The sequence below is a fragment of the Siniperca chuatsi genome, linkage group LG5 (genome assembly GCF_020085105.1).
Source record: "Siniperca chuatsi isolate FFG_IHB_CAS linkage group LG5, ASM2008510v1, whole genome shotgun sequence".
NCBI classification, from domain to species: domain Eukaryota; kingdom Metazoa; phylum Chordata; class Actinopteri; order Centrarchiformes; family Sinipercidae; genus Siniperca; species Siniperca chuatsi.
Genome location: NC_058046.1, coordinates 17,996,175 through 18,006,556, shown reverse-complemented (window position 1 = coordinate 18,006,556; position 10,382 = coordinate 17,996,175). Strand labels below are relative to the sequence as shown.

The 10,382-nt window shown below is 40.0% G+C and overlaps 2 protein-coding genes across 3 annotated transcripts in view; both read left to right on the top strand.

Annotated features, from left to right (window-relative positions):
• The first annotated feature begins 209 nt into the window (after positions 1 to 209).
• Positions 210 to 7,955, top strand: LOC122876457 (acyl-CoA dehydrogenase family member 11-like). 2 transcript variants are annotated; one of them, XM_044196835.1, is made up of 15 exons: positions 210 to 331; positions 1,689 to 1,977; positions 2,582 to 2,805; positions 2,959 to 3,058; positions 3,631 to 3,748; positions 3,978 to 4,120; positions 4,226 to 4,378; positions 5,859 to 5,953; positions 6,049 to 6,148; positions 6,240 to 6,380; positions 6,460 to 6,552; positions 6,626 to 6,733; positions 6,834 to 7,005; positions 7,383 to 7,449; positions 7,557 to 7,955. In XM_044196835.1, the coding sequence occupies exons 2-15, from the start codon at positions 1,699 to 1,701 to the stop codon at positions 7,669 to 7,671; spliced, it is 1,908 nt and encodes a 635-aa protein (XP_044052770.1). In that variant the 5' UTR covers positions 210 to 331; positions 1,689 to 1,698; the 3' UTR covers positions 7,672 to 7,955. The 2 variants fall into 2 exon arrangements, with proteins under 2 accessions (XP_044052770.1, XP_044052772.1); XM_044196837.1 differs by lacking the exon at positions 210 to 331 and adding an exon at positions 333 to 419.
• Positions 7,956 to 8,572: 617 nt separating this feature from the next.
• slc8b1 (solute carrier family 8 member B1) overlaps positions 8,573 to 10,382 on the top strand; it is a 9,053-nt gene continuing 7,243 nt past the window's right edge. The window contains exon 1 of the mRNA XM_044196838.1: positions 8,573 to 8,971. Coding sequence (XP_044052773.1) covers positions 8,819 to 8,971 — 153 coding nt within the window. The 5' untranslated portion in view covers positions 8,573 to 8,818. The remainder of the gene's footprint in view (positions 8,972 to 10,382) is intronic.

Sequence of the window (10,382 nt, the reverse complement as noted above, 5' to 3'; positions counted from 1 at the left end):
TTTAAATTGTTCAATTCAACAGCACTTCCCATTATGAAAACTGTTGATGGTGCCTTGTGTGGATTATCCAGACTCACAGGGACACTGTTTCTTGAAAGAGATATTGTAGATAATTTTTTTTTTAATGTAAATTTTCAGTGCTGTGAGCACTATAAACGAAAGTCCATTAAACTTGAAGGCAGAGATTTATAGATAGATAAACATTTATAGATAGGAGATATCTCACAATCTGGAAACATTTAATCCAAACTATGTGTTTACCACTTGGTTATGTTTTATGTAATTTGAGTGAATGGACCCTTTAACAAGGAGCAGGACTTTTATGTTGAAGGTGAGTTTGCAGCTGTGGTGAACGTAAAGGCTGCCAGTCTTTCTCGTACATTTATGAAGTTTGACGTGCTATCGAAGCAGTTATCAATGTAAACTGACTAAAAGTGATTTTCGATAACACTGATGTAGAAAAGCCTCGTTACTGTTAGCTAAGTTAGCTCGCTAACTGTTGCGGATGTTATGGAGATCGGGTCACTTGCAGGTTGACGCAGTTTGATGAATAAGGGCCTGGTTAACAGTTAGACTGGCAACTTGGTGCTCGTATTAACTATTAGACTATAAGTAAATCAAACAAAACGAAATTACTGATCCAAATGGGAAGTTAATATCTGCACAGAAAGGACAGCGGAACTTTGACCCACTTTGGTGATCCCCAGTCTGGATGTTAGCTTACTGAGCTGCTTTCACTTTAAACGTATTCGTAATTAACTATAAGTAATATTTTATTTAGTACGGGTAGAGATCACTCAAACCGGGTAGCGTTGATTATTCGTGTTTCTGCTTTATGTGTGTTATGGACAGAACTAGCTAGAATCATTTATCAAGAAACTATGAGTATGGCGATGTTAGCTAACTAAACTACATATTTAATAAATGCATCATGTTAGCACTTTTGAATACACAAAATGCTGTCAAAAGCATAAAACAATATGGGCATGTCAACGAGTGCTGGACTCAAATGTTGGCCAGATTATTATAGGCTATAATGCTGGGCTAACAAATGTAATGTATAAAGTTATTAAGAGCTGTTCACATGAACAGTGTTTATGATTACGGATTGATTTCTATGGGTGTGATAGTTTTGAAGTGTTGTCATTACCTTTTAGAAATGTAAATATGAAGCCTGTAACACCATCTGTTGGTGATGGATTCAGGTTCTTATCTCCCTGAATTCATTGAAATGTGGTACTGTTTTCTACTGTGACATTTCTAATTTAAGAGCAAAGCAAAACAGATATGTGAGGCCACTATCCCCATCCATCAAGTCTTGACATTGTGGACTTCTGTTTAAGAGTATGAGGCGTGTCTCCATAAAATATGTAGAAGAAAGAAGTTGTAATGAGCCAACAACCGAACAATATTAGAAGAAATGTCTGTCTGTGCTGAAAATATTGTATTGTAGACAAAGATTACTAAGATGTACCCTATTTCTAAGTAACATCACAAGACGTTCAATATATTTGTGTTTTTATATTAGTATTTAGTATTAAACAATATTATATTTTGGATGCTAGATAGTCCTGTAAATTGTTGAATGAATGAAACCAAGGAATTTTTCTCTCCCTGCTGCCTTCGCACAGGTGAATGCTTCATCTCACGGCACTGTGCTCATTCTCTTTTCTCACCTCGGACTGCAGGTCTTGAGCCATGTCAATGTGCTCATTTCTACTGAACCGCTGTGTAGCTGGAGGCTGCTGCAGGGTGTGGTGTGGTGTTCCTCGACCACTCGTCCACATCAGATCATTCGGTGCATCTGAGCCGGGCACAAGAAGATCTGATGAAGAACAACTCAAGGAGGCAGAAGGCTACCTGCCGTTCTCCAGAGCCAAGATAGGATCTTTCTTTCAGGAGCGGCCGGTGCTGAAGAACCCATTTCTAGAGGATGCCTTGCTCAGGGGATACCTGAGGAGACACCTGCCTCAGGAGGTGAGGAGGGAGCACAGCTGTGCCTTCAGCTGCTGTTGGAAATATATTAGACAGAAATGACCCAACATGGTGCTACATTTGGATCCTCTGTAATACCTGAGAAAGGGTGTCATCTTAGTTGTTTTGGAGGCAAAGAGCAGGGGGTCACATTAACAAATGATGTACGTATAAGATGCAGATTACAATATTATAATGCAGTCATTTGATTTTGTTCTCGCAAGCTGCTGTTTTGGTATTGATGAGCTGCAAAAAAACAGTTTAGCAAATGCAAAGCATGGTAAAAAAAAAAAGGACCACTTTGGACAAATACTTTGCAAATATGTTTTGTTTTATTAATTCATTAGAACGTCAGTTACATGTCTGATGCACATTGTTCCCTTAGTTTTGCTGCCGCAACATCAAGTAGCTCATTTTCAAGTCAAAACAACAGCCAATAACAAAACAAGTTTTGTTCCAGGATCCATCTTACTTTTGTTTCCAACTAAACGTACTTGAATGTGTGACGACGTGAGCAAACCGCTGGACAAGTTCTATCTTGTCAGGCAAATATGCCGAGGTCGTGTTCATAATCTGTGTGAATGTACGTGTATATACTTGTTCACAGGCAGCTTTCTCAGACTTGTGTGCATTTGGAGAGCATGTGGCAAATGAGGTGGACGGGTGGGGCAGAGAGTGTGAGGTTACCCCTCCACGGTTGGTGCACTTTGACCCCTGGGGTCGCAGAGTGGACCACATCGTGACCTCCCCGGCCTGGAAACGCATGAAAGACCTGTCAGCACAGGAAGGACTGGTAGCCATTGGCTATGAGAGGTCATTTGGGGAGTGGAGGTTAGGAGACTGTTGCACTGCCTTTTTCAGTTTACCTCATATGTCATATTTCAGTTCAGTAAGCATTTTTTGGTTTCTAATAGGATATGTTGTTATAAATGAGAAACTAACAGAATTTGTTTTTCATTGTGTGTGTGTGTGTGTGTGTTCCAGTCGTGTATACCAAATGAGCAAGTTGTACATCTTCTCTCCCTCCTCTGGTCTCTACACGTGTCCTCTGGCCATGACTGACGGAGCTGCTAAAGTTATCCAGGTGTGTCAGAAAAACAAAAGATCTCATAACATAAACATCGTATACTGTATGTCTTAAACCAACACCATCATTATTTTGGCAGCAAACCAAACTTTGATCATTAAATTATGTTAGTTTAACAGTTTAACTGCGTTTACATGCACTTAGGTAACAGAGTATAGTTGCTTTTCTGCAGTAACCTAAATTTCTAAAAGTAATGTAAACAAAAAGCCTGTTTTTCATGTGCATGACGGAGACAGTAACACGGCAACAGTGCAGCAGGATGAAGATCCTTCTTTGTAGCAGTATCCAAATTAAATCCAAAATTAGACTAAATTTAGTCTAATTTTAGACTGCAGATAAATAAGTCTAAGCATAGGTTTCCACATCGGAACAAGTAGTTAATAAAGCTCAGACAAATGATCACAGTAAGTGTGATCTTGCCATGATTACTGCATGTACATGTGGGTTTTAGAGTAATCACATTATTGCAGCTCATGTAAACACATTCTTATTTTAACCTGATTTCTCCCAATAACCTTTTTTTTTAGCTGGTAAACTTAGTGAGTGATTTTCTGGCTGTGTATATGAAGTCCATAGGTGTTTCGCGGCCAGTTGATGAAGCCTACAGTCGTTTGACCACCCGTCAGCCTGAACGTTTCTGGACGTCCGGACAGTGGATGACGGAAAGACAAGGAGGATCTGACGTGGGTCAGCAGTTACCTTCACAGTCTTACATGAACCAGTATCGTAAAGAAAATGCTATTAAATGTTGTACCATCTACTTATGTCCCACTTAATTGTTGTTAATTGAGTTATCTTTTCGAGGAAATATGTTTAAAAAACCCCACAGTTGCTGCTTTTTGGCTTTGCTGTGCAGAACAAGACTAACTACTGTAATGCAACATGAGTTGCCTCTGTCTGTCTTGCATCTCCTCAGCCAGCGGCACAGAGACGGTGGCTGTCCCACAGACAGATGGTTCATACAAACTACACGGCTTCAAGTGGTTCACCTCTGCTACAGATGCAGACATGACTCTCACACTGGCCAGAATGCAGGACAGAACAGGAGCAACCACACCAGTACCGCTGACTTCTTACACTCCTCTAACATCAGTCATCACTCTTCTTGAATGACTTGCAAAGTGATTACATTGCACCGTATGTGTGCTTGTCTCTGTCCCACAGGGTAGCAGGGGTTTGTCTTTGTTCTACGCAGAGGTGAGTAGAGATGAGGATTGCCGGCTGAAGGGTATAGAGGTTCAAAGACTGAAGGACAAGCTGGGCACAAGACAGATGCCGACTGCTGAGTTACTGCTGGACGGCCTGCCAGCACACAGGGTCAGTTACACATCATCAGTTGTTACAGTAATGATAAACTGCAGATTCCTTCTCTGGTCTATGCAGATATGATCAAGGTCTGTAAAGCCACACTGGGTCAGGTACAGCTCACTTTGTTTATACTAAAGCTTTGTGCAGTGGGAATAAGCAGAACCTTTCTGGTGTTATTCTGCCAAGTGGAACATACACAGTGATCTTGTTTGCCAATCCTCTATAACAAAGAGCTATTGACCGCTAGAAGGCTAGAAGTAGAGACCAAGACCAACAAATCTTGATTTTTCCATGTCATCTTTTAGATTCCTTTGGCTAATTTGTTAGCAAATCCACAAGGCAACTTGAGAAAATTATCTCGGCCTCACTATATCTGCAACTCAAGAGAGCTGCAGCTGGGCAACTGCACAAGCAGCAACTGGGCAGGTAGCATACAGTCGGCTTGCGTGAGGTTGTGAGCTCTGAATGGCTCCCAATGACTATATGGAGGAGTCAGTGAGAGCCAGACGGACCAGCAAACCGCAACAACACAGCATTAGTCATTAATTATTGTTCATATCAAAAATATTGCTTAATAGAGCTTTAACAACGAATGCCCCAAAATGTACAACATTTTTTCTTTTTCTTGTATTCTTATAAGAAAACTCTGTACTAATTTAAAAGATGTCATTTCTTGAACATTTTTTAGTGTTGATTGATAGTAAGCATACTCCATCACTGTACCAAATCCATACTACATACTAATTCTATACAGTATATATTACACACTACTCATCATAGTTTACTATTTTAGCAGTTAGTCTGCAAAAAAACATCAGCATAGTCATAGTCATTTTATACTAACAGAAAATTATACAATACGTGTGACATCGGATGTCAATCAAACTGTTACTTTGAAATGCCACTGCCAATTAAACTTCACAAATACACAAAAAATGTTTTTTTTTGTTTGTTTTCCAACATGCTGTTTCACCACCACCACCACCACCACAATTTGTTTAATTTGTTTCCAGTTGTGAGCAGCTCCATTATTTCCCTTGTGCATTGTATTGTGGGAGAATAGTATCCATCGGCAGCACACTCAAAAATCATATTCGTATGCACACTGTCTGGTTTGAGTATACTTCATTTTGTCACTTTTTCAGTATGAAAATACTACATACTGACTACCTCCGTAGAATAGTGTGTACTATGGATTTGGGACACAGCTCCTGTTTATACTGAAAAAAAAACCTCAAGACACCAGTTGCCACCAAGTGGCTGCGATATAATCACTGTGATGAGCTGGATATCTTCCAAGATTTGTTTTTAACTTTTGAACACTTTCAGGCAGGTTCTCTTACTTCGTGCTCCATTACACCATTTATATTTGGAAATACAAGCCTTCATTTATGGAAACAAGACACAGTTGAAGTGCCTTTTCCTTGTTTTGACATAAAATTAATATGTCAAAATATTTGACATATTTATTACTTCTCTACATTTACAGCTCTCAGAGGAAGGGAGAGGTGTGGCCTCCATAGCTAACATGCTGACTATAACCCGGATCCACAACAGTGTCTCTGCAGCAGCGGCAATGAGAAGGCAGGATACTACTCACTCTACTGCTCTGCATCCTGCACTCATTTCTAAAACATGCTATAAATAAGCTGATTACGTGTGTTTGTGTGTGTTCACAGGGTGGTCCAGTTAGCTCGTGACTATGCCACTCGCCGCACTGCCTTTGGAAAGCTTCTTAGAGACCACCCACTGCACATACAGACTCTCGCTAGGATGGAGGTAAGCTGGCAGGGGGTGAAGAAACAGAGACGCAAACTCTAAGCAGTGTTTCCTATCATGCCTCACCCATGCTTGATTCTGACATGGACAGGTGGAGACTCGTGGAGCGTTCCTTCTGGTGATGGATGTGTGTCGTCTGTTGGGCCGAGAGGAAAGCGGCATGGCAACCCAGCTTGATACACACCTGCTACGTCTGCTCACCCCTGTGGTCAAACTGTACACTGGGAAGCAGGTGCACGTCCTGTACAAATGTGATGTCATCTCGCTGTTTTGATGCTGACCCTTAACGTCCTTGTTTTGTTTTGTCTCAGGCGGTAGCTGTGGTGTCGGAGGGTTTAGAAAGCTTCGGTGGACAGGGCTACATCGAGGATACCGGGTTGCCTGGACTACTTCGCGATGCACAGGTGAGGTCAATGCATAAAACCAGTATTTACAGTTTCTGCACTTTTCAAGCTTACCTGTCTCTTTCTCTCTCAGGTGTTGAGTATTTGGGAAGGTACCACAAATGTTCTGTCTCTGGATGTGCTGCGCTGTGTGACTCGTAGCTCAGGAATGGTTCTTCAGGCTTACTTCACCCATGCCAAGGTACGGGGTCAGGAAATAATCCCGTCAAATAAGTTCAGTAACTGATCTGTGACAGAGTTTAACAGGAATGTGATGTGCGCTTGTTTTCTTCTCCTTGTAGTCCTTGCTTGCAGATGCATCAGGTGTTTCCTCATTGGCTCCAGCAGTGAAAGCAGTAGACAGTGCTCTCTCTGAACTGGAGGATTTTGTTCAGGTAGCAGCTACCAGAGCACCCGGCTACCTGGAACTAGCAGCCAGAGACCTGGCATACAGCCTGGCTCGCATCTACACGGGTGGGTGCCACAATCAAGCATACACTCCTCTCCCCTTAAAAGACTACTCCACCGATTTAGCATTGCACTCCTATAACATTGTGGAAAAAAATAAAAAATGTAAATCAATGCAGTAAAACCAGAGATATCATCCTTTTTATTCCATGCATTCTTCTTCCTTGTCAAAACCTGATGCCTACATTACCCACAATGCAACTCCACCGCCAACAGTTTCAGCGGTTATTCAAGTGACATCTCTTGAGGCAATTTATCAGACTTTGCGCAGGTCCCTCTGGAGTCACAAAAAGTTTTATACAACTTTTTTCTACATATGCAGTAGTACTCCCCTGCAGTAGTAGACTTGATGTGTTCCCCTTTCACTGTCTGTGTGTTAACAGGCACCCTTCTCATTGACCATGCATGTTGGAAAGGAGCCTCTCCATCTGACACTTATGCAGCTCTCAGGTAAAAAACAAAAAAATAGAGAGGTACATTTATGCTTCTTTCAGGTAAAAACAAAAAACAACACAAATGTTGTGTTCATTCATCATGTTTTTATTTTCCTTTATCAGGTGGTGTGAACAAGACTTGTGTCCTGTGGCGACTAAACAGGCGAGAGGCTGCTATGATCCCAGCTCTCCACCACTTGATGCTGCGCTGGTGTATGACCGGCCGATCCAAGGCTGAATGTTCACTGAAAACAGATGAATCTGTCACTTGATCTGCCATTGCTGTGCCTCACTTTGATTCTGTGGCAGATCTAGTTACTGTATCCCTCCTTTTTTTATTTTGTAAATGACTGAAGCCATGTTTTATGAAAAAAACAACTTCTGTACAAGCACATCAGTGGAACTGAAAATCTGACCTAATAAAATGTAGTTCTGTCTATGTGAAGCATTTATGTGATCTGGTTAATTCTGTATATTAAGTATCTGCATTTTGTTTGCAATAAATATGGAACTATAGATTCACATTTTCTGCAGTATACAAATTATTTTTGGAGGCCTGGATGTTTAAAAAGTGTGGATAAATAAAACATGACTCCAGGCTTTTCACATTCACAGTCATTAGACTTTAAAGACAAGAGTAAGCAAAGATCAACAGATCATAAATGAACTAGAGCATACTCAGAAGCACTAAGAGCCCTGACTGAAGCAGCTGACTGTGCTTTACATACATGCTGCCTTCTGGTACTGTTAAAAAAATGACAAATGCAAGCTGATGTGTGAGCTCCAAAAATATGTAAACTTTGCAGTTTTGCACAATTTATACACCACCCAATTTTTCATTGTACTGGTATTAATTCTCGTGTATGAAGTTTGTATGTTTACTGTATCATTGTTTTTATTGTGCCAAACTGTATATCTGAAATGAAATGAGATCAAAGCATGCTAACAATGCTACCAAGTGATGTTTTAGTAAATAAATTAATAAAGAATATATAAAATATATTTATATAATTATGTTTTATGTAAATATTTCAGTACCCGTTTTGGGGTTTTTTTTGGTTTTTTTGGTTTTTTTGCACCTTTGAAATGAAAGTTTACGAGGAGTCACTGAAGGCGGCAGACGTCCTGTTGGAAAACCAGTAGGTGGGGTTTCAGACGAAAGTGTACACAATGTACACGAACATTGAAGCTGAGCACACGGTCATTAAAGGAGGTTTTAAAAAACTAATCATTTATGTTAAAGTCAAGTTACAGCTACAACAACGACGTGTATTTTGAGACTTGTTTTCGGTTTAAGTTGAAAGGTCCGGATTACAGGACAACAACCCTCCACAGTGCTGTTAACGCACCACCAGAATGGGCGCACCTCCAGGATGAAGTGAATCATGACTTTTGCTGTTTTAATGTCACTTCTGCTGACGTTGTTGTATCAGCAGCAGGTCACATCGGGCTCCCATGTCGAAAGAAATGGTGTCGGATTAACTGAGTGGCCTTTAAACACCACACCAGCTATGATGTCTCAAAGCAACAACGATGAGGTCGGTGAGGTTTGATAGCTACCAAATTAACATGTTAACTGTCGTGTGTGTGTGCTGGCTGTTTACTGGTTTAATATTTACTGGCAGGTTGTCAGCAGATTTTTCCAGTTGTCACATGATTAGTAGGAGACTACAGGCATGGATTTTCGTGAATATGCCCCACTAACGCACAATATAAGCTGAAATGGTAAAGTCAGGATCTGAACTTTTCCTAATGTTGACCCTGTCTTTTAGAGGCGCCTTTTTACTAAGTATAATTTTTAAACTTTTATTATTTCTGCTGATATTTGGCATGGGCTATATGCAATCCCTGGCCACTTTATTAGGTACACCTATACGATCTAATGCAATCCAGTACAACAGCTGTGCCTCATATTCATCCTTTCAGAAGCTTCTAATGGCCAGTTTTTGTTAAAACTTTCCTCAAATCGATTCAACTGTTTAGTCTGAGGTCGTGTTTCTAATATTATTCCCCCCTCCCACCATGGGGTGGGCATAAAATTAGAAACACCTCTCAATATAATGAAGTCCACTGCAAATTACAACCTCAATAATAAACATATAGTTAAATTAATACCTCTCTGACAACGTGACTCAAAACAGTACATTACTATCTTTTTAAAGGTAGAATTTATGGCTGAGCTGTTGTATTGGATTGCATTGCATTTTACAGCAGCGCCTAATAAAGTGGCCACTGAGTATATGTACTGTAAGACAATATTCATTTGTCAATGTGGTGACAGTATCTCTGGGTATACTGGGCCATTGTAGGCAATGGTGCAAATCAATGAGCAGGACTGTTTTATAGCAGTGTTGGATTTTTATATAATTTTCTGCAACAATGCAATGAAGTTATTATACAGCACTTTTCAAAATAAAGTTACAAAGTGCTTTACATGGTTGAACCAGGATCAAAACATTTCAGGACTGCAATGAGGCAAAAATAAAATCAGACAATTAAAATAATACAAAAATAAAATGGAATAAAATACCCAACAATAATATAAGATAAAAACAATGAAAATAATAATAAAGCAGACGAGACATGTTGCAAATAAAACGGTGTGCTAGCATTAATAAAACCTTTTTTTAAAAAGATACTTTTTGAGAAGTGATTTAAAAGATGTCACCTATTCTGAAAGCCAGTAGTCCGTAGTGTGTTGAAGCAACAAGATACACAATGAGAGTAGGGGGAAAACAGGGGTCAGTAGGGACCCACTGATCAATTTTGCCCCACGGCACACTAGGAAGGTTATTCTGGCCATACTCATAGTGATGTCTTTTACACTACTTTGCATTTATGAAGCTTTTAACAAGTAGATATTTGTTGTTTTATGTTTGATAAATCACTCTAATGATGAGAGAAAGAGATGTTCAAATGTTGTTAGAAAAATGTTTATAATTTGAATCT

What these genes read in the sequence shown, in the direction of transcription:
- LOC122876457 (XM_044196835.1), top strand. Translation starts at nt 1,699, where the DNA reads ATGTCAATGTGCTCATTTCTACTGAACCGCTGTGTAGCTGGAGGCTGC. An exon ending in AGGTCATTTGGGGAGTGGAG is followed by an intron (nt 2,806 to 2,958) that starts GTTAGGAGACTG and finishes TGTGTGTTCCAG; the next exon opens with TCGTGTATACCAAATGAGCA. An exon ending in AGACTCTCGCTAGGATGGAG is followed by an intron (nt 6,149 to 6,239) that starts GTAAGCTGGCAG and finishes TGACATGGACAG; the next exon opens with GTGGAGACTCGTGGAGCGTT.